This window comes from Gadus chalcogrammus, chromosome 4, assembly GCF_026213295.1.
Source record: "Gadus chalcogrammus isolate NIFS_2021 chromosome 4, NIFS_Gcha_1.0, whole genome shotgun sequence".
In the NCBI taxonomy this organism is placed as follows: domain Eukaryota; kingdom Metazoa; phylum Chordata; class Actinopteri; order Gadiformes; family Gadidae; genus Gadus; species Gadus chalcogrammus.
Window position 1 is genome coordinate 23094425 of NC_079415.1, and position 23360 is coordinate 23117784.

At 40.9% G+C, this 23360-nt stretch overlaps 1 protein-coding gene across 1 annotated transcript in view; it reads left to right on the forward strand.

The window, feature by feature from the left end:
- The window catches only part of cfap221 (cilia and flagella associated protein 221), a 180193-nt gene extending 157277 nt beyond the window's left edge, over window positions 1-22916 (forward strand). Inside the window, exons 28-30 of the mRNA XM_056588744.1 lie at window positions 12319-12432; window positions 21314-21409; window positions 21630-22916. Of these exons, the coding sequence (XP_056444719.1) occupies window positions 12319-12432; window positions 21314-21409; window positions 21630-21714 (295 nt within the window). The 3' untranslated portion in view covers window positions 21715-22916. The remainder of the gene's footprint in view (window positions 1-12318; window positions 12433-21313; window positions 21410-21629) is intronic.
- Window positions 22917-23360: the final 444 nt, after the last annotated feature.

Genomic DNA, 23360 nt, shown 5'->3' on the forward strand with positions numbered 1-23360 from the left:
AATCTGGGTTGATTTGCATCATTATTTTGAAAATGTTAGACACGATTTCTGGAGTTAAGTCTTGTTTAGCTGGTTTCGGCATTGGGTGTCGTTTTTCCGTGCGAATCCATGCATCTAAACAATTCTGTGTGTAATGAAAATCCCATTTCGGATCTGGTCCAGATGTTATTGTTTCTTTTAATTCTTGTAGTTTGCAAGAATCAAAAGAACCACCTATTGACCAACAGCCATCTGTCCATTCGTACACATCATAAGTAAATGGAAAGACCGAGTATATGCCTTCTTCTCTCAAGACTATATCTGCGGGGGATCTTGGTGGCACTATAGGATCGTTTTTTTTCTTACCATAGCGGGTTCTTACCAGGTCCGCTCTTTTTTTAATTTGCTTAGATACCGTTATTGTCACCTTAGCGTCCCGTTTTGATGAATGGGCGTCCATTTTACTCTTCCTTATGATTGAGTCAGACGATCTCTTGAAAAGAAAACATAAACAAATTAATACAAATAAAGGAATACACACACAGCTGATACAACAGATAGGGATATACGAAACAAAATACAATCACTTTTGTTATAGTTTTACGTCATGAATTCTTTAATGCTAAAAATAATGTTAATGTTATTTAATCATTTTAAAACATGTGGAACTCAACGTAAATGGAGACCACAGATCTGTTTGATAAAGAAACAAAGAAATGTTACCTAACTGAATGATATTAATATATTTTGTACAAATTTGTAAATCAGAGTAAAGTCAATGTCTCAAAGGAGCCCGATTTATTTATTTCTATGTTAGTTTCAGGGTACTCACTCGTGGTTTGTCAATCAAACCTGTTTGAAGAATAAACTTCTGTGGAGTTGAATTGTCCTCTGGCTCTGGATCAGTGTCCTGAACTGCTACGTTCTTTTGGGCATTCGTTCCTTGGACATTGCTATTTATCTGAAAAAAAAATCTATACGATCTCTCAGATCATATTAATACAACTCAGCAGTAAATCTATTACAATCGCATTCAAATACATTTAGAATTTCGGGACGGCGTAAAACTGCTTCTCCAGCGCTGTGGAGAGAAGAAGGGTCTACAAGAGGATGTAGACAACATGAAAGCAAAGCATGGAAAGAAAGGATAGAAATACGGCGCGAAAAATACATAACATAACAATTGGGATGAGACACAACAATGTTCTTTATATATTTTTTCTTTTCACACCCGAGGGGGGCCTATTCCCTCAGTTGTTTCAGTGCCATACTTACCCGCTGGCACTGTTTTCATCCGTAAAGGCCGGACCTTATTTCTCTATTATATTTAGTTTTACCACTCGTCCACTTTTCTGAAAAAAGATAAGTTTAGTAACATGACAAGAAAAGTTGAACAGTGGTTAAATCAAATTTTCCGCCGTCGTTGGTGTCTTTAGGTTGGGAGGCTCCTCTATTTTGTGTACATTTCATTCAGGTTCAAACAACATGAGGCCGCTCAATTCATCCTACTTGTTCTTCCCGTGGGTGCAATCATCAGCCCTATTTGAAATAGATCTCTGTCTATTCATCATACCAGTGAAAGGTCTGTCAGTGCAAAACGGCGTTCAAAGGTCCGGGTCAGAATTGCATAACTTCCGAGGGACATACACTACCCATTCATCTGAGGTCCAAGACTGGTTGGCCGTATGTGGGGCCCCAAACTGTTTTACAAAGCTGCAAACTTGTCGCTTTTCGGCGACAATCGCCGTTTTCTTGGTCAATTTGGTAATTCACGTGAATCGTGTAGAACCGGAGAGTTTTGTTTTTTTGGGGGGGGGGGGGGGGGGGTCCAGAATTGCAAAAAATTATTGGATCATTCTTATAATTTACATTTCTCTGGGCCAATCAGAATCTCAGCACTTGCTTAAGAATCTTTCTTAAAGCACACAGCGCCAACTGAGCTCGCCATTGGCTGAGACAGTCGCCTGGCTACCGCGCATGCGCAGTATGCGCATGCATACCTCCTCAGAGAGTCAGGGGCCATACCCCACTGGTTGAATGTAGGTTTTTGTGTTTTCTTGTATTTTATATATTTTTTGCCTTCGAAGTAACACATGCAAACCATGTGCTGGCCACAGCGCATACTATTTCGAATGTTTCTTTTTTTGGTCACTGGGTAGAAAACCTAAAAGTGACAATTCATCAACTTCACAGATCAAGATGGATTAGTGCGTGTAACAATCAAACATTCTCCAGTGGATGCAAGTCAGTTAGGACTATTTTATACTTTGTGTTGTAAGTGCCTCTCGGCATAGTACTCAGCCAATATTGCTCTTTGTATGACAGGAGGCCGATACAAATCTTGGATGGGTCATCTGAAAGGACTGATATGTGCTCAGCATCTCCAACATTATAGCCTAGATAAAACTACCATTTGCAAAAAACGGAGGGCTACGCAAATAGTCTGGAGTGAACTGAGGCCAGGTCCTCGATTGGTAGTGTTGGCTATGTAAGGCTATTCAAATATATTAAAGATTTGCGCGAGAATCTATAGGCCTATCGCTCCACTCCAGCAAAAAGTCATTTGATATGCCAAGATGTCGAGCCGTGGTCTTATCAATTGCTCCCGGTGGATTGCACGTATAATTTGCGCTCCGACATCAGCAGTTCTCTCATCAAAAGGGCATGCCATTGTGAACACATGAAATCTGCGGTGAACGCGGGTTTAAATACCCAAAACCGGGTTAAAAAAATCCCCCCGTGACACTGTCACCTTTTTTCCTCTGAGGAGTTTGCAGGTCTGGTTTTATTTCTGGGCTACTTACTGAATGGGCTTTACTTGGGATGCACAGTTTTTCACACCAACGTAACTCTTGTAATGTACGTAGTTCTTTGGAGGGTTATTACCCTTACTGAGAGTAATCAAAACGTTCTCCGCCAACATTCCTGCATTCGTCACATAACAAGAGTTAGTCTGCAGTGCGAAATCTTGCTAATGATTCACAAAGCACAAGCTTTCCATTCGTAGGAACAAACAGTCTACTACCGGCCAATCCTTGATGCCTACGTAGTACGGACTAGCAATTCGTAGGGATTCCTAATTCTTGGATATTTTAGCAAAAAATATCAGACAGCCTCCGACTAAATAAGAATTTAAATGAAACCTCATGCTTTTAGATCGATCTTCCCGAGGGCGTTATCTTAACCCTTATATAAAATAAACCACTAGTTTACATTCATCATACCAGAGGCAGGCAACTATGTCCACTTATCTCCTCTTTAGCTGAATAGTTGTTATAGTGCTAATCGCCTCCAAAGGTCCGGGTAAGATCCTACTCGCATGCGTTTATCTATTTTCCAAATTCCGGATCCCATCAGAGGGTCAGAATGGCAAGATAGTCATTTAAAAAAAACATAACTTACCAGTCTGATGATCTCATATTGGGATCCTGCCGACAACGCCATTTGATGAAGAGAAAGTTCTCTCACGGACACGTCGGACAGCGAAATATTTGATTTAATCTTAAGGCATGATCATGGGAAAAGTACTGGCTCCAAAGGTTACCAAGAACACATTCGACGAGACAATAGGTGAATAAGATTTGTATAGTCAAACGTTTTCATTGTGGGTAGGGAGTGGGAGTGACCTTAGGCCAAGTAAATTTGTAATACAATAGGTGGATATTGGACATGTCTGCAGGTCTGTAAGACATGGCTGTAAGCAGTTTACACAACAAAGAAGTCAGTAGATTGGCCTGATTTCAATACCAGACTGGCTGGCTCCAGTGGAGGAAGGGATGTGTTTTAAGATACAGGGAGAATGAATACAGTTCCTTCTAATGTAATAATTATATAAACAAGGTTAATATAATTTGTATGTGATTGTATATTTATAGTTATGATTGATATTTCCACGACAGTAGGGTACTACTGCGTGTAGGGTACTAGTATATGTTGGGTACTGCTATAATTAGGGTACTACTGTATGAAGGGTATTAGTGTGCGTAGGGTACCTCTATGTAGGATACCACTTTATTTAGGATACTTCTGCATGTAGGGTACTGGTTTAGGTAGGGTACTTCTGTATGTAGGGTACACGTGTGTGTGTAGGGTACTCCTGTATATAGGGTACTACTGTATGTAGGGTACTAGTTTGTAGGGTACTGCTGTATGTAGGGTACGACTCTATGTAGGCTAGTAGTGTGTGAAGTAGGGCCCGACCGATATTGATTTTTGAGTGCCGATGCCGATTATTTTCAGAGAAAAATTACGATTACGATTTAATCGGCCGATTAAAAAAAAAAAAAAAAAGGAAATAAAACGTATTTTTTGATACCTTAAATATGCTTTAAACACTTTTGACGAATATGTGAATTGAATGCAGAACCTTTGAGTGTTTTAGAATACATTTACAGTCAAAAATGAGTGTAATGTAAAATGTAAAATAAATAACTAACTCCCAATGTGCTGCGCTTGTGAGCAGTGACTAACACGTGCGTGCTGAGCAGTATGGTCTCACCGTTAGAGTCTACAGTATAACAAATTAACATGGCCTGGGACCTAAATAAAAACAGGCACAACATGCTCAAACAACGCGTCTTATGTACATTGGTGAGGTGAGCGCGCAGCTGCCTGAGCGAGCGTGCTTTCATGTTGTACGGTAATATTCAATCTCCTCTTTTTTACTCCAGCTAAAGTTGCTAGTTAGCAAGGCGAGTAGGAGCGCAATCTACAGGATACTAAGCGCAATAACATTTATAAAAATAAATAAATAAAAAATAATCGGTTGTAATCTGCGTCTTTTTGGCCGATGCCGATTATTTTCAAAAAGGCTATAATCGGCCGATTAAATCGGCAGGCCGATGAAACGGTCGGGCCCTAGTGTGTAGTGTACTGCTGTATGTAGGATACTACTGTATGTAGGGTACTGGTGTAGGGTACTACTATATTCAGGGTACATCTCAGGGGTTGACACTAACGGTTGCCCGCTTGCCCGGGGCAAGTAAAAAAAATGTTTGGGCAAGTTGAGATTTTTTCTGGTTGCCCGAACGGGCAAGTGGATTTTGGGTGGATGTTAATATAAAAGCTATTTATTCAAATGTTTTTAGAAACTGCAGAACAACCTTTTGTTCCTCAAAACCACACAAAATAGAAGTATTTGCAATTGATCAGCGCGCTGTCTTCTCTTCTCTCGGAAAGCGAGTTAACAGTCACGCATCGCTTCAGTGCGAATATAGCCCCGCCTTCTGTCACTCACTCGCTGTGCGGTCCCTGGCATTGATTCGCTAAAGGTTAGCCAACACAGCTAGCATCTCAAGTGCAGCACCTCCGCAAACGGTTTAGGTAGAAGCTAATGGAGTAGTGATGGAGGAGTGCAGTTTGGAAGTACTTTGGACTGAGGCAAATTATCAAGGAAAGTCAAGAACACGGTTTTGGGTTTCATAACTGTGCACATGCACACAGCAATAGCGATCTTTTTCACGAAATTGGACCCTCACAAACTACTGTATATTACATGAAAGCTGACCCTCCACTTATTCCAACAGTCCAAACCATATCATTCTGTGACTAAAACTTGCAAATAACAAATTAAGAAGAAACGTCCCCTTTTCTTTTAACAACCAAAAATGAAGTATTACCTTTGTGATTTTTGTCCACAAAGTTGATTCTGATCGAATAAAACCACCATAAACAGATTATCCAGTATCTGGGCCAAATTTTGCAACTTAACATGCTGTTTTCAATCAATGAGTAAGAGAAGGTTTCTTAGGAAATAGGTAAATTGCGTTCAATCAGAAAACATATTCTTCAGCGCAATCTAGTGGCCATATATTTATTTGCGAGTGTTTGGCTTGGTGCATTCGATTGCCCTGAACTTTAAATAGAGGTGTCAAGTGTCAAAATTGTAAGATATCTACCTTTATTTGTGTCTCATAGTAAGACAGCGCTCCCAACTGATAATGACCAACTAATGGAAATGTTATCTTCCACTTATGCTGTGTTCCATGGCTTTATTCACTTTAACCAAGTATTATCCCCATTGAATATTTCACTTGCACAACAATCTTTCTTTTGGCCCAAAGATTACATTATCGCCCTTGCAGTTGTGGAGATATAATCTATTTACTTTGGGTATGTTCTTTCCTGAAAAAAACTTTTCCCCTGATATCAAAAATGGTATAGAATATCGATCTTTTTCCAGGAATAGTGTTGAAGTTAGAAATCCAGTATCGTGACTGACAACCCTACTAGAAACGCAATTGTGATTATTCAGTTAGAGCTACAAGAAACTTGAAAGTTAAATAGACATATCTTTGCTACTACCTCTGACATTTAGTTATGTACATTTGCATAAAATCATGCAGGTCTACATATAACTTGGCGATACCTTTAATAGGTTGGAACGGTGGACTGAAATCACTTCATGGCACGATGTGACCGCTCGATAAATAAGTAAAGAAAGAGAAGTTTGTTATTTTTTAAACACAAGATGTGTGGAAGCTAACATTCAGCTTCAGTCTGAGCTAGGATGATTTTTCTGAGCCCCCCCAAAACCAGGCCGGGTGCCTGGCAAAAAGAGGCCCGTTCACGATTCTGATTATAATTTGGGCAAGTGAACATTACATTCGGGCAAGTTGAACCTGACCTGTACTTGCCCGATGGGCAAGTGCTTTTGAAACCTTAGTGTCAACCCCTGCATCTGTATGTAGGGTACTACTGGATTTAGGGTACTTCTATCTGTGAGTACTACTGTATGTAGGGTAGTAATGTATGTAGGGTACTACTGTATTTAGGGTAATTCTGGATGTCGGGTACTACAGAATGTAGGGTACTTCTGTCTGTAAGGTACTACTGTATGTAGGGAACTAGTGTATGTAGGGTACTAGTGTATGAAGGATACTAGTGTGATAAGGGTACTAGTGTAGGAAGGGTTCTTCTGTATGTAGGGTACTACTATATGTAGGGTTCTAGTGTATGTAGCGTACGAGTGTAGGTAGTGTACTACTGTATGTAGGGGACTACTGGGATGGGTACTAGTTTATGTAGGGTACTAGGGCCCTATCTTGCACCCAGCGCAATTGACTTTCTACGCCAACACTTGTATCGTTGTTAGTTTGCACGCAGGGCAAAGCTCATTTTCCCCCGCAGCAAACTCACGCCACTACATTTGCGCCCTGAGAGGAGTGTCGGCGAAAAGCAGAGGCGTGTTCCGGCGCAAATGATACACGGTGCTATCTTACGCAGTTGTTTTTGCTATTTTGTCGTGCATCGGCAGGTCAGAACTGTCTGCCTTCCAAAACAAAATTTGGTTTTAGGGTCAATCATAACCAGTGGCGCGGGAAGGGGGGTGCTGAGGGTGCTGCAGCACCCCCTAGCTGCAGGGAAAAAAATAAATAATAAGTTGTTCTTAATTTTTATATATTAAATATATATATATATTAAAACGATATAAGAAATAATTAGGCTTTGGGGACGAAAATAGACGTGGGAAAAATGTGTTTGCTAGTTTTTAGCTATAACAGGCATGCATGGAGATCTTGCTATATGGGGTTCGCGGGTTCACGAGCGAGCCAACACTGAGACTACTCAAATTTGAATGAGATCACTGCTGCACAGCTCCCGGATCAGTTAAACAAATCTCGTCTACATATGCAGCTCACATTGCTCGGTGACCTCTCGAAGACAAAAGGCCTCAAGTCAGCTCAAGATGTTGCTGGATTCATCGGAACACTGCATCCTCAAACAAGAGAGCTACTAAAAGAGGTGGAGAAGTTTATTGAACTTTGTCTGTGTCTCCCTGTCTCCGCCGCCTCCTCTGAGCGGTCGTTCTCCACTCTTCACCGCCTCAAAACGTGGCTACGGAACAATATGACCCAGAGACGACTGACACACCTGACTTTACTGCACGTCCACAGTGATGTTCTTGATCGGATGGACATTCAGCCACTGATGAAGAGGTTTATCGACAACACACCGGAACGGAAGTCTACATTTGGAGTCTTCAAATAGATAAGACCATGCATTTTTATTCATTTTTTGGTTATTGCTGCCGCCATGCAGAATCTGTGTACTAGGCATTGTCATGTTTGTGGTATTAGTTTAGTGAGTGTGGACTGTTTGTGCGCGCTCTCTGCCAGGGAATATTAATTGGGGCAATTGGTCTGGATTTAAGCTGCTTGAACCGACGTGGGACGCTCGGAATCGGGTGGAAATTAGGCGATTTCATGTATTTGTGACTCTTTTTGTGAGTGTGTGTATCCGGGACGCCGGTGCCCACGGACTGAAGTTGCAGTGACGGGATGGTCTCAATGGCTACCAGAAGGAGGGACGTTAGACCATCGTTTGAACGTGTTTTCATTAACTGTGTGTGGGGGGGAATTTGGGGAGAGAACTGATTAGATTGCGTGTTGGAAATCGTGTGTGGGTTTTGGGGGAATGTTTTAGAAGCGGTTCTCTCCCGGTGTCCCGAATACACACACACACACACACAGTCACAAATACATGCAATCGACTAATTCCTGGAACTGAAATTAAAAAATTAATGTTTAGCACTGCCAAAGCAGGACTTGTATTATGAAATGCAATTGAACCGGAAACCTGAAGATTGTACCATGCACGGAATGAGGAATAAAGCATTCAAATTAACTCCGACATTGCGTATACCTGGTGATTTATTGTAGTCAAGTACAAGTCAGAATACTTAACGTAGACGTATTTAATACTCTGTGTTAATGACATATTCGGCGATCTGATGTCGTGGAAAAAAAAGTGTTAGTTTGCAACCGATATATAGGCTAATTCGATTTTTTTGTGTGTGTGAGCGAGCGCTAGTGAGCGAGAGACCGAGAGTGTTCAAGTTAATGTCCAAGTTTTTATTTTCCATATGCAACACGTAGCCTATATATTGTGTATATATAAGCATATTTTCCCCCCATGTAAATACTGTATCTTATATTATAGACAGTACCGCAGCACCCCCACTCAAAATACCTTCCTGCGCACCTGATCATAACATTGGTTAAATTATTTGGGAAGAACAGCTGATACAGCGGTAATAAATTCTACTTTTAAATCAATGCATCTGCAAACACCGTACAGCAAACCCATATTTTCTTTATGGGACTTGTACATTATCGTGTACAAGTCCATGACTTTAGGTTCGATGAGTATTTGATTTTGAGAAAACACAGTTTTACTGCGAGTGAGTGTTAAAAAGAATGAATGAATGCGGGTGATGCTTGGCGCGTACGTGCACCCTGTTTAAACACACCCAAAATGTTGTTTCGCAAACGCATAATACAGTCAATGGCAATGGGTTTTAACGGGTGGAACCATGCATGTTAGGAACACAAGTCGATAACGATAATGTATATACAATACTTGTAAGAAACAATGTTTGTTAATTTATTTCCGCATATCATTAAATAGACCCACAGTTGCGGCCACAGGACGTGTTAAGTTATTTTGCAGAAATTTACATGACGACTCAGTTTCTGAAGTTGTAGAAGAAAACGCCCTTCCATGTGTGAATTAGGCCTATTATATTACGTCATAAACTGAGCCATTTGAAGTTTGAAATTCATGTGGTCATGCATCTGTCTCAGCCGAGACTGCAAACGTGCGGTCAAAATATCAACTTGTCAAGTTCAAATGCGCTGGCTCTTATAGGGGATGGGAGATGGAACTCACATTACGCCCAAAACACACCTACGGGTTTCAGATCAACCCATTTTAGATTTGTGTCGGGCGCAAGAGTAATTTATCCGCCGGTGTAATAGCAACAGCGCCAAAGATCCGCCCACAAAGCTACTTGTGTTTCGCGCATCTCACTTGTGTTTCAGACCTTTAAAATAGGGCCCCTCTGGTGTGTATGGTACCACTGAATGTAGGGTACTAGTGTGTGTAGGGTACTACTATATGAAGGATACTACTGTATTTAGGGTACTACTTTAGTTAGGGTACTAATGTGTTTAGGGTACTACTGTATTTAGGGTACTTTTGGATAACACTATATATTTTCCTTGTAATAAGCCTTTGTTTATAAGTAATAAGACATTATTATAATTATGCTTATTAACATTAATCGGTGTTAATAAGACTATCTATAAGTGTTAATAATAACATAATAAACATGTTTATTGTGATATTATAAGACTATTTATAAGCACTTATAAGAAACATGTCAACTATTTATTGATTGCTTAATAATATTAATAATAGTCTTATGAGTTACTTACAGTTAATAAAACATTACAAACCCATTTATTGAGTCTTAATAACTTAAAGGGGCGGTTCAGAATTTTGGACATAGGGCCTGATTCCGAAGTGAGCATTGGTATTCTATATCACTGGAGACAGTTTTCAACACATTTCATTCAGTCCTTCTAGTTGCAGAGTTCGCTCGTGCTAGGCTAGCGCAAGTCAACGGGCAATGCTAGCCTGCTATTAAAAACAGTCTTACCCACTCCACAGTACACCCGAGATAAATCAATTATAACGCCAGACTATAGATTTAAATGTCTGTGTTGATAGAATAATGTTAGAAATAAAACTAACCATGCATCGCATGACTCATCGAGGGACTACTTTCTCAGCAGAAGCGGAATTCTACTATGCGCTGGTTAGGTTTGTAACCGAATCACGACAGAAGAACGTAAACAGAGAAGCGTGGGACAGAAGCGCAACTGAACGACTAGGCAACATGATGGTTCAGTGTGCTTTTAGAAATTGTAGAAATAAACGGTACAGATGGGCACCACAAAGTTTCCACCAATTTCCAGTGCGAAATCCAGAAAGGACTCAACTGTGGCTTGTTGCTGCTGGCTTTGACATCAAAACACCGGCTCGTACATGTACGGTTCGTTGGATACAACAAATTCCTCATAATCGTCTTCAAAAGCAGATGCATCGCTAACTCCTCCAAACGTGGCCATATCTTGTTAATTTAATACGCTTGTAGAATTCCTTCGTTTACTGTACTCTGCGTTTGTATCAATGACAGCGGCAGGTAACCTAGGTATCAGTCCGCCGCTGCCGTAGCCTACGTACAGGAATATAAACACTGCTGCTGAGACCCCGCAATTCCCTCAAAATGCAATGCAATGCAAGGTTGGTTTTATTTCTCACATTTTTCTATAAACAGACATTTAGATATATAGTCTGTCGTTATAATTGATTTACCTCGGGTGTGCTGTGGAGTGGGTACGACTGTTTTTAATAGCAGGCTAGCATTGCCCGTTGACTTGCGCTAGCCTAGCACGAGCGAACTCTGCAACTAGAAGGACTGAATGAAATGTGTTGAAAACTGTCTCCAGTGATATAGAATACCAATGCTCACTTCGGAATCAGGCCCTATGTCCAAAATTCCGAACTACCCCTTTAACTATTATGTCATTGTCAAAAAACTAAGCTTTTTTTATGCTTATTAGGGTTAATAAATCTACACGTTGAGCAATTGCGATCTGTTTTGTGCCTCATATAATACATCCTTTAAAGGCTTTTATTTTGAAGGTCGTTTTAAACCGGAAGTTATATTTATGCAAGTGGATGACGGCTTGACGCATATGCTTGATGAAGTGTTTGGCAGTTTGATAAAGGATTTACTAACCTTAATAAGCATAAAAAATGCTTAGTAAAGGTTTAACCATGGCATAATAGGTAAATTAGCAAGGCTCAATAAATGGGTTTGTAACGTGTTCATTAACAACTATAAGAATCTCATTATACATAAGGCCATTATTAATGTTATTAAGCAATCAATAAAAAGTTAACAAGTTTCTCCTAAGTGCTTATAAAGGTCTTTTAATCTCACAATAAACAAGTTTATTATGTTATTATTAACACAAATTAAGCATATAATAAAGTCTTATTACATCTTAACTAAGGCTTATTACAGGGATCTTAATGTAATGTGTTGTATGGTACTTCTTCTAATGTATGTAGGTTACTCATGTAGGTAGTAGGGATGGGAATCGAGAACCGGTTCTTGTTCAGAACCGGTGCCGAGTCAACCGATTCCTTGGAATCATTAGCAAGCCTGCGTAACGATTCCGCTTGTCGGTTCCGGTCGCGGCAAATGTGTCATGACTTCACACACACGCTGCTTTTGTTTTGGTTCAGAACGCAGAAAAACAAGGCGCCGCCGAGGAAGATGTTGTCGTGATCAGCGTTCAACAGCGTGACAACTGAGTGACATGTGTAACGTAAAAGCCAATCAGCGTTCAACCGTCAAACTCAGTGCAGTGCAGTCCGGGGTGAACTGCAGCATGTAGGAGAAAGTGATTGTTGCAGTTTGCGACTCCCGGAGCTCTATATATAAAAGTATATAATATAATATAATTGTATATTTTTTGCCAACAGCTCTGTGCGCCTCCGGATAGCCGTAGCGCGGGGAGCTCATAGGGATTGGGCTTCTCGGGGTTTGTTTACCGGCGTTGCTATGGTTTCCGGTCTTGTGTTCCAACGGTTTAATAGGTAGGCCCATCTAATAAATCTCTGTCTAATCAATGCTTCATTTTGTTTATGTCAGTTGAATTTTGTTACAAGTTGAATGCAAATGAGCACTTTTAGCATTCCAAAAGGCACAAGCTCTTACTTGACTCTTTTCAGTCTGTGTTTTTAGTTTTATGGCACATAATGATGGCATTTGGGCTTAAAAAGCCAAACGTATATATTTTTTGTCTAGACCAATTGATTTGAAAATGTACAATTTCCTAATACTTGATGCACTTCTGATCAGATATTCAAGAGATTGAATGCAAACAAACACATTTGTACTTATTTTCTCACCCAATGAGAATCGATAAGGAATCGGATCGATAAGCAGAATCGGAATCGGAATCGTGAAATTCTTATCAATTCCCATCCCTAGTAGGTAGGGTACCTCTCCATGTAGGGCACTACTGTATTCAGGGTACTTCTGTATGTAGGGTTTCTACTTTATGTAGGGTACTAGTGTAGGTAGGGTACCTCTGTATTTAGGGTACTTCAGTATGTAGGGTACTTTTGTACACATGGGTTCTACTGTGTGTAAGGTACTAATGTATCTAGGGTACTAGTGTGTGTAGGGTATAGGTGTATGTAGGGTTCTACTGTATGTAAGGTGTAAGTGTATGTAAGGTACTAGTGTGTGTAGGGTACTAGTGTGTGTAGGGTACTATTGTATGTAGGGTACTAGTGTAGGCTACTAGTGTTTGTAGGGTACTACTGTATGTAGGGTACTGCTTTATGTTTCCCATTGACTTTTATCTTTGAGTGTCGTGATTCCCCAAATAGGAAGGTTGAATCTTCATTTTATTCAGCGTGGGTCAGCTTAGCTCAGGAGGTAGAGCCATTGTCTTGTAACCGAAAGGTTGGTAGTTTGATCCCAGCTCCTCCTAGCTAAGTGGTGATGTGTCGCTGAGCAACTAAACCTAACCTCCTGACGAGCTGGCAGACTCTGCCGTCAGTTTGTCAATGTGTGTATCGAACGATGTAAGTCGCTTTGGATAAAAACATCTGCTCAATGCCCTAATTGTAATTGTATTGTCAAGTCTGTTTCACAAACTGTAAGCCAGGCCGCATAAAATGACCCCCTCAAACCATCCATCTCTTCTCACTTTTTCTTTATTATTGTATTTTTCCTGAGTGATTTAGGATGAGGTAATTAACGGCATTAGTTTTTGTTTCTTTTTTTAAGAAGGTGTTTTTTCGGGTGCAATACAATTTAGTGGTATTATCTTGTTGCGGTGCAGGGATATCTGCAGCCACTCTGGGGAAGTGTCTGAAAGTTTAGCTGACTCTTCCAGGTAATCTGCTGCTGCTGTTCCTTGTCATGCCGTTGTGGTCCCTTCTCATGAGAGCACTACCCTACAACCTTGTTTTTCTGAGGAGATAATTTCGTCCATAAAAACACAAATCATACATTTTCCATTAAAAGTTGCATTATTAAAGAACACACTAAAAACTTATCTATCGAAACTTTTACATTTATTCTCGTAGTTTGGTTCTGTATATATTTATGGTATATTTACGTTTTGCCAAACCTTACTTCAAAACAGATATTTATTTCTAAAATGCGGATATCCATTTAGCTCCAACATCTGCCATTATTAGGTGAGTGCTGCATGCAGCGCTTCTTTTCAGATTTTTTAGATTTCTTATACTTTTTAAGATATTCCACTTTTAAAATAGTATATATTTTTTGACTTGGGAGTCAATGGGGGGACAGCTACTTCAACTGTTTACGACCGAACTAAATCATTTTTCAACCGCTTATCTTCGTTCAAACCATTTAACAAATCTTGACACTATTATCTTCAATAATATCCAAACGGAATTTCGAAATAATTCATACTTTCTTCAGAATCAGTTTTAGTTTCATACCGGCTTCATTTTCAGTTTCATGTCTCATTGATTTACGTTGACGCTGGACCGTGAGGACGTTCAGCAGCGTTGCCAGATTGGGCGTTTTTTCCCGTCGGATTGGGCTAATTTTAGAGGACGTTTCAGGCGGTGTAGCCAGATTGGCAGGGGCACAGATGGGATTTTTCAACTGGGGGGGATCAAGCAAATGATTTCAACTCAATAACTTATTTTTGTGTAATTTGGGCTTTAACTAGCGCTCAAGTAGTTACTTTCGTAATAGCCTCCCCTGGTTTCACGACAACAAAAGCCTGCCTTTCACATACACTAACACGCACACACATAGCTAGCTACAGAGGAGTATTTAATGTATCAATAAGATACCGCTAGCTAGCTAAAGACAATGACAAGGTATTATTACACTATCAATAGCAAGCTAGCTAAAGAGAATGTCAAGGTATTAATATGCTAGCGCTAGGTAGTTAGCTAAAGAGAATGATAAGGTATTAATATATGGGCCACACTCAAAATTTCTTTAGGAATTTTCTAGCTAAAATAAAATTATGCATAAAAATGAAAAAACATTAAAGCTATTCACCTACGGCCTAAAAATACTTTTATTTTACGTTTAGCCTTCTTCAGGTGAGAGCTAATGCCGTTTATTAATGTCACTAGCTACTCAACATTACAAAGCGATTAGCTGCCACATTAGGGAAAGTCAACAGGCAACAGGCGTAGGATAGCCTACTTACATTGTTTGTTTTTTGAAAAAACGCTGTGATTGTTTTTTTCTTCTTCATTTTGTTTCTTCATTGAAGCACCCGCTCTGTCATAGTAGACAATGATCACCGCAACAGGTACAGGCGCAGCTACAAGTTCCTCTTTAGGACCCTGGGGAGTGAGAGTCGTGCTTTATGGTGTGTTCAATTTGAACTGAAAGTCGGAACTCGGAGCTCGGAACAACGTATCCCCAAAGTTGAGTACTCCCAGTGCTTCCCAGCCTCACAAACGTACAACAAAACATGTAACTACTGTTTACGTGAGTAGCAGATAGCATGAATTCTATGTCTGGCTGGTGAGATTAATCCGACTTTGCGAGGTGGAGATCCGACTTCACAGGGGGTTCTGATTAAAATTCTGACTTGGAGCAAGGAAATTCCGACATTTGTGCACATCAGGAACGCACCATTAGTCGTAGCACACAAACGCCTGGCTCTCAATGCGCGCTGCAGGCAAATTAGTCAAACTAACGGAACATTAATCCTCAGTTTTACCAGCGGTGTTTTTCACCTTACAGTGTTTCCCCTAGGATGGAGTTGCAGCAGCGGAGGTGAAATGTTATGTTTTTCGCGCGCAATTTGTTTTGTGTGCTCGCAAAGCGCACCCTACCGGGAGGTTTCCATGTGTCTGCTGGCAACATACATACAGTACATTTGTGCACAGTAATGAGCAGGGGAAATAAGGAGAGATTGAACATATTACAAGTATAATCTTTAAAACCATTATTTACATTTATTAAACAAAAAATATTTTATATCAACAACCACCCTATGATTATCCCATAACCCAAATACTACAACAATCGAAAAGGTCTGTGCCTCAAACCAATGCATCTTTCCACTCCCTCCCCTCTCCCCATCACAAAGGTTGTAGTAGGAGCATAAATAGGCCATGCCTCTATTGAACAAGTTTTGGGGCTCTAGAGTCAATAATGGCGACGCTACTGAAGAAGTTGCTAAAATAAATGTATATTGACATTTTTGCTAAAAATAAATTTCTTAAAAATAAGTAGAGATATATTTTTCAAAACATAAGGTTGCAGTAAGACCATAAAGAGCCCATGCATATGGAAAACGTTTTAGGGATCTAGAGTCAATAATGGCAACGCTATTGAAATTGTTCCTAAATAAAAAATCTTAAAAAATAAGATATATTTTTCAAAACTAAAGGTTGTAGTAGGACGATGAAGAGGCCATGCCTCTATGGAACAAGTTTTGGGGCTCTAGAGTCAATAATGGCGACGCTATTGAAATTTTACCATTGTGGTCGTTTTCAGTTTTGCACTTTGCAGACGGTCCCTAAGCTCGCGGCTGAAAGCCGACTGCTCGTAGAAGCCAATGCAATTCAGTTTTACACTTTGCAGATGGTCCCTAAGCTCGCGGCTGAAAGCCTTCTGCTCGTAGAAGCCAATGCAATTCACCGTTCGCTAAAGACGGCTCGTTTGGATGAAAACAATGTTGTAGCTGGTTCTCTGGGTTGCTACACTCAATTGTGTCGCAGCGATGTTTCACTGATGATCTATTTAACCGCAAACTCAGAATCTGCGGAAGTTCCTCCGTTAATATGAAGCTCTCCTCTCCTCTTGTTAAAAAAAAGAAATTCAGCAGTGGCGTACAGGTGCGCAGGAAGGTATTTTGAGTGGGGGTGCTGCGGTACTGTCTATAATATAAGCAGGGGCGGCGCCAAGCGGTTGCTTGCCGTTGCTATAGCAACCCCAAGCAATTGCTCAGAAACCCCAGAGCAACCCCTGATTTTTTGACAAACTCAAACAACATATTTGAAATAATGCCATTTTCCGTAAAATGGTATTAAATAAGTTCAACTAAACCTATGGCCGAATGCGGTACCCGTCACCATACCGACCAATCCTGTCATATGAATCACCAGATTAAGTGCATAAGTGAGTAGCGTCAAAATTTCAGGGCCGTGACTGTCGTTCAAATCCAGTTCCCGAGCGTTGGGCATGCGCACACTCTGTAAGTGACATGAACAGATTAAAAAAAAACATACGCACAATTAACACAAACTATCCCAAGCAATATGTACAATATTAATTAATTATTATTTAATGTACATGAAACAATAATTTCATTAATAGCATAGTCTTACGAAAAATAAATAACATTTCAAATATGCGGACATCTCGCGGCGAGATTATCAGTCAGAGATGTTCGTTGCCGGCTCGTTGGCGCTTAAAAAATATGGACAAGTTTTTACTATTTCGAAAGAAATCAAGTTCAAACACGACTCGCGATGGCGAGGCTGAGGATGGGCTCGTTAATAGCCAGACTTGTGTTGGACTTGGTAGTTGTTCGGAGGGGGGTTATGCTGAGGTCAAGAAACGGAAGAAAATATTGTAGCCTACACAGTTCTGAATTAGCAATACAATGTTATCACATGGTTGCTAGCAATGTTGGTGTGTTAAACCGTATGGATAAAGTGGAATATTGCAAGAAGTCCTGTGATCAAGACATCGATTTAAGGTAGGCCGTTTGGTTATTAAGTTTGCCCGTCGCAGCATATTGACTTGGGGCCCATGTGATTTGCTTTGAAGTAGAACTAGATTATAGGTTTGGCTCATGCCAAAGGATGGGTTTATCGTAGCCTGGTATGATCCGCCCTTAATAGAAGTATTATGAAGTATAATAGTATCAACAATAATAGCAACTATTGTATTAATGTTCCACATAGGCCTACATTTGAGACGTATCGCGCAACTAATGTGAATGCTTTGGAATGTACCGTGGCGACGGTGGGTCTGAGATGTGCAATTCACCACTATTGACAGGACAGCTAACCTTGTAGTTGGGGGACTGCTGACGGGCTGTTGATTGAACTATGTTGTTTGTTATCGTGTGGCCGCAGTGCCACCTGGACTAGCAGTGAATGTGTACATGCCGCTGGGCTATTTTCATGTTGGCCTTCTTAAAGATCTTCCTCTATATTGTTCTATGTCTTTACGTCTTTATGTCTGTGCGTGTGTGAGGGAGAGGGAGAAAGATAGCGCACGTTGAACTGTCAAATGATACGATCACACTCAATCACAGTGGTGCGATTAGTCTGTGTTGTTACTGTACTGTAAACTTGCCTCGTACGGGACCGCAACCACCCCAACCCGTGCCGAAAATGTCTTCCCGGCCGTGTCTCTGCCAAATTCAGGTGTTTTGATCAAGGTTTTTTTTTTTTGACCAGCAACCTCTTGAATTCATACAGCAACTGTTAAGCAACTGCAACAAATTATTTCTGGCGCCGCCACTGAATATAAGATACAGTATTTACATGGGGGGAAAATATGCTTATATATACACAATATATAGGATACGTGTTGCATATGGAAAATAAAAACTTGGACATTAACTTGAACACTCTCGGTCTCTCGCTCACTAGCGCTCGCTCACACACACAAAAAAATCGAATTGGCCTATATATCGGTTGCAAACTAACACTTTTTTTTCCACGACATCAGATCGCCGAATATGTCATTAACACAGAGTATTAAATACGTCTACGTTAAGTATTCTGACTTGTACTTGACTATAATAAATCACCAGGTATACGCAATGTCGGAGTTAATTTGAATGCTTTATTCCTCATGCCGTGCATGGTACAATCTTCAGGTTTCCGGTTCAATTGCATTTCATAATACAAGTCCTGCTTTGGCAGTGCTAAACATTAATTTTTTAATTTCAGTTCCAGGCAGCTTAAATCCAGACAAATTGCCCCCAATTAATATTCCCTCTGACAGGGGAATATAAATTGGGGCATATGGACTCGATTTAGGCTGCTAGGAACTGACGTGGGAGGGACGCTCGGAATCGGGTGGAATTAGTCGATTGCATGTATTTGTGACTGTGTGTGTGTGTGTGTGTATTCGGGACACCGGGAGAGAACCGCTTCTAAAACATTCCCCCAAAACCCACACACGATTTCCAACACGCAATCTAATCAGTTCTCTCCCCAAATTTCCCCCCACACACAGTTAATGAAAATACGTTCAAACGATGGTCTAACGTCCCTCCTTCTGGTAGCCATTGAGACCATCCCGTCACTGCAACTTCAGTCCGTGGGCACCGGCGTCCCGGATACACACACTCACAAAAAGAGTCACAAATACATGAAATCGCCTAATTTCCACCCGATTCCGAGCGTCCCACGTCGGTTCAAGCAGCTTAAATCCAGACCAATTGCCCCAATTAATATTCCCTGGCAGAGAGCGCGCACAAACAGTCCACACTCACTAAACTAATACCACAAACATGACAATGCCTAGTACACAGATTCTGCATGGCGGCAGCAATAACCAAAAAATGAATAAAAATGCATGGTCTTATCTATTTGAAGACTCCAAATGTAGACTTCCGTTCCGGTGTGTTGTCGATAAACCTCTTCATCAGTGGCTGAATGTCCATCCGATCAAGAACATCACTGTGGACGTGCAGTAAAGTCAGGTGTGTCAGTCGTCTCTGGGTCATATTGTTCCGTAGCCACGTTTTGAGGCGGTGAAGAGTGGAGAACGACCGCTCAGAGGAGGCGGCGGAGACAGGGAGACACAGACAAAGTTCAATAAACTTCTCCACCTCTTTTAGTAGCTCTCTTGTTTGAGGATGCAGTGTTCCGATGAATCCAGCAACATCTTGAGCTGACTTGAGGCCTTTTGTCTTCGAGAGGTCACCGAGCAATGTGAGCTGCATATGTAGACGAGATTTGTTTAACTGATCCGGGAGCTGTGCAGCAGTGATCTCATTCAAATTTGAGTAGTCTCAGTGTTGGCTCGCTCGTGTTTGTCAGTAGCATTGTTAGCCGCTGAAACGTTTGCTGCTTTCTCTTCAGTGTGGTGGTCGTTGACTGAGGGCAAAGTAGATGAAGGTGCTGCACCATCTCCATCTTCTAAAACTAGCTCGTTTTTTGTCCTCGGTATTTTCGCATTTTTGCCGAAAAAATCTAAAATTCTCTTTTGCGCCATTCTGTTCGTTCACGTTCTTCTTTATTCTTTAACAACTTCCGCAAACCCTGTGAACCCGCGAACTCCATATAGCAAGATCTCCATGCATGCCTGTTATAGCTAAAAACTAGCAAACACATTTTTCCCACGTCTATTTTCGTCCCCAAAGCCTAATTATTTGTTATATCGTTTTAATATATATATATATTTAATATATAAAAATTAAGAACAACTTTTTTTTTTTTTTTCCCTGCAGCTAGGGGGTGCTGCAGCACCCTCAGCACCCCCCTTCCCGCGCCACTGGCGGCGTACCGCCGCTGCTAGGTGCATATAGGGGAAACACTGCCTTATGTAGTCTAACTAACGGAACATTAATCCTCAGTTTTACCGGTGATGTTTTTCGCCTTATGTAGGGACAGTAGGGGGGGGGGGGTCAGTATATGAGTCCCTAGTGCCATCTGTGAGCATGCAGATTTGGCGGGTTTTCCCGCTCTATTTGGCCTCTTTAAACACACACACACGCACACGCACACACACTAGCTAGTGTGTGCACACACACTAACCCTAACACTGCAGGGCAATGCATTTGACCTTTCAGATTCTTCAGTTCAATTCATTTTACATTTCTGCATTCTTAGCAATGCTATGCGCTTTTCATTCAGCCGTTACTTTATTTGTTTCCAACCATTTACATTTTCTTAAATGGTGTGCATGTTTACATTGTTTGCTCCATTTAGACTATTGAAGTTTTTCAATTTCTTCACTTGATTTAAGCCATTTAACGTTTCTTTATGCCCTTATCTATGTGGCTTTATTAAAAAATATTTTCAACCTCACTTTGTACTTCAGCAATCACTGCACTTTCTGCAGGAAATGCATTTTCTAGTTCTATCCTCTTCTTCATGAAGACCTCCGCAGAGTGTCCCCATGACTCTTATTCCACTCTGATGACTTTAGTGTTTGATTGCTGTATCAAAATAAGGACAGAAAACATTGGTCCATAAAAAGAAAGCTCTGTTTCTCTAAGAGAGATGAATGTCATATCCTTGTTCCTCTGAGTGATTTGAAGAGAGCAACATACAACCTTGTTGTACATATATTCATGTTTCTGGTTTAGAGAGGAAGAAGTAAAATCTGATAACAGTAGTATAGTCTTTTATATCAGTGGTTAAGAAAAAAATGAGTCAATTTCCTTATGCTTTATAGTACTTCCAATGTTAAATTTTTTGATTGGTTTCTTCTTCTTCTTCTTCTTCTTCTTCTTCTTCTTCTTCTTCTTCTTCTTTGAAGGTCTTTGGACCTGAAAACAGACATGTTCCCAGAGAGAGTCCCCCCACCCCTCATTGGCCCCTCCGATGACATTGACCCCACCCTGGTTGACAGACTGTGAGACCCCTTAATCAAGCCTTAAAGTCCTAAATTGTTTCCGAAAAGCAGCTTCATAGACATTGGTTTGAGCTTGTGTGTGTGTGTGTGTGTGTGTGTGTGTGTGTGTGTGTGTGTGTGTGTGTGTGTGTGTGTGTGTGTGTGTGTGTGTGTGTGTGTGTGTGTGTGTATGTGTGTGTGTGTATGTGTGTGTGTGTATGTGTGTGTGTGTATTTCACAGTACAGAGGAGCCAGGCGTGTGTCTGACGCAGGAGATGATCCGAGCAGAGTTCTTGGGGGATGAAGAGGTCGGCGACCGGACCTGACCCATTGACTGGACCAGAGACGCTAACCATAACTAAACACTCACTCGCATAGACATACACAAACACATACATTATAGCAGACATACACACAAACATACAAAGTGGCACATAGTCACACTCCTAGAGCGACACAGACACATGCAAACACATAAAGCATAGAGGTTTCCAGTCAAACCAATAGATTTGACTGCCAGGCATGCAGAAAACATGTACATTAGCACGGTTCCCTACAGAGGCTGACTATGCCGCTACACGATACCCTCCCATACCCACCCACCTCTCCCCTACCCTCCCCTCCCCTCCCACCTCTGGTTCAGTCTCCAGCAGCACCTCACATCGTGCTGCGGGGACGGAGGTTCCACTTAGCTGCAAGGCTTTGCTTGTTCGCAATCAATAGCCTCACGCTTGCTCTAAATCTTGGTGGTAAATGGTGGCTTGGTTTCCCCGACCAGCTCCTAGAGCTTAAACCACAATTGGCCGCTATAGGGGGTGAACGACCACATAATTTGAATCCCTCTTCAGTTGACACAACAATGTTTCATATTCTACAAGCAAACCAGAGATATATTACATACATCTCAGAGAGCAGGCCAACTTTCCTTTTCATTTACTGTTGTGTTTTTCTGGATAAAAGACGTGTTAGGAAAGAGACGGGAGTCCTCCTTGATCTACAACGACAGCGGATGATAATCTATTTTCCTGCCTGCGTGATTCGTCGCATTGCCGTGGCGACAGAAAAATAAGAAAAGAAGCCCAGAATTCATCCTCCTGATCAGTGATGTTGTTGGTGGCGACGTTGCCATTGGTTTCCAATTGACAAGCAGAGGGGCCCAATGTGGCCCCTTCATCTGGAGCTCCCAGAATGCACCTGCCGTCACCTCGCCACTCAACATTTTCATTGTCTTTTGGATAAATACTCATTTAAAAGGGTGGACAATTACTTTCCTTTAAATAATTTTTTGTGATTTGAACATGTCAAAGAAGCAATCTGGTATATTTTGGTGAAGAGAATTTGTGTGGAAAGTAATGAAGTGATTTTTGCTTTTTGTTTTTATTTATTCATCCACTTTTATTTTAACTTTGTATTTATCGCTTACATTACCGAAGTCAGCCTCCGTAGGGAAACATGCTAATGTACAGGTTTTCTGCAATCACTTTCCATTATATTATAAATAATCCAAACCAAAACAGTGTCTTGTACAAAAACCTTTTATTTAAAAAAGATATAGATAACATCTTAACCACTTAGTCTTCGGGCCATTGTTTAGTTTTTGCACTGCGCCTACTCTAGAGAGCACTGCTCCTTCATAGTATGACCTCTAATCACATGCTTGGTCTCTTTGGAAAACTGAGAACCTGTAGAATTGTATGACATTATCAGAATAATTGTATCATGTACTGACACAGTGCTGGGAAGGCTACAATATTGTTTTTCCTTCCAGCCGGTTACAGACACCTCTAAAACCAAGCTGATTGTAGTACCCTGGGTAACTCCATGTCCCTTGGAAACACTGCTGAGCCCTAGCCATAGGTCATGCTGTGTGTAAAAGCAGATCAAAGCATGAAAGATGAAGTCTCCAGCTCCTTTTATGTAATATGTCCATTGGTTTTGGTCAGGGTCCTTTTGGAGTCTCCAAAAAAGACCT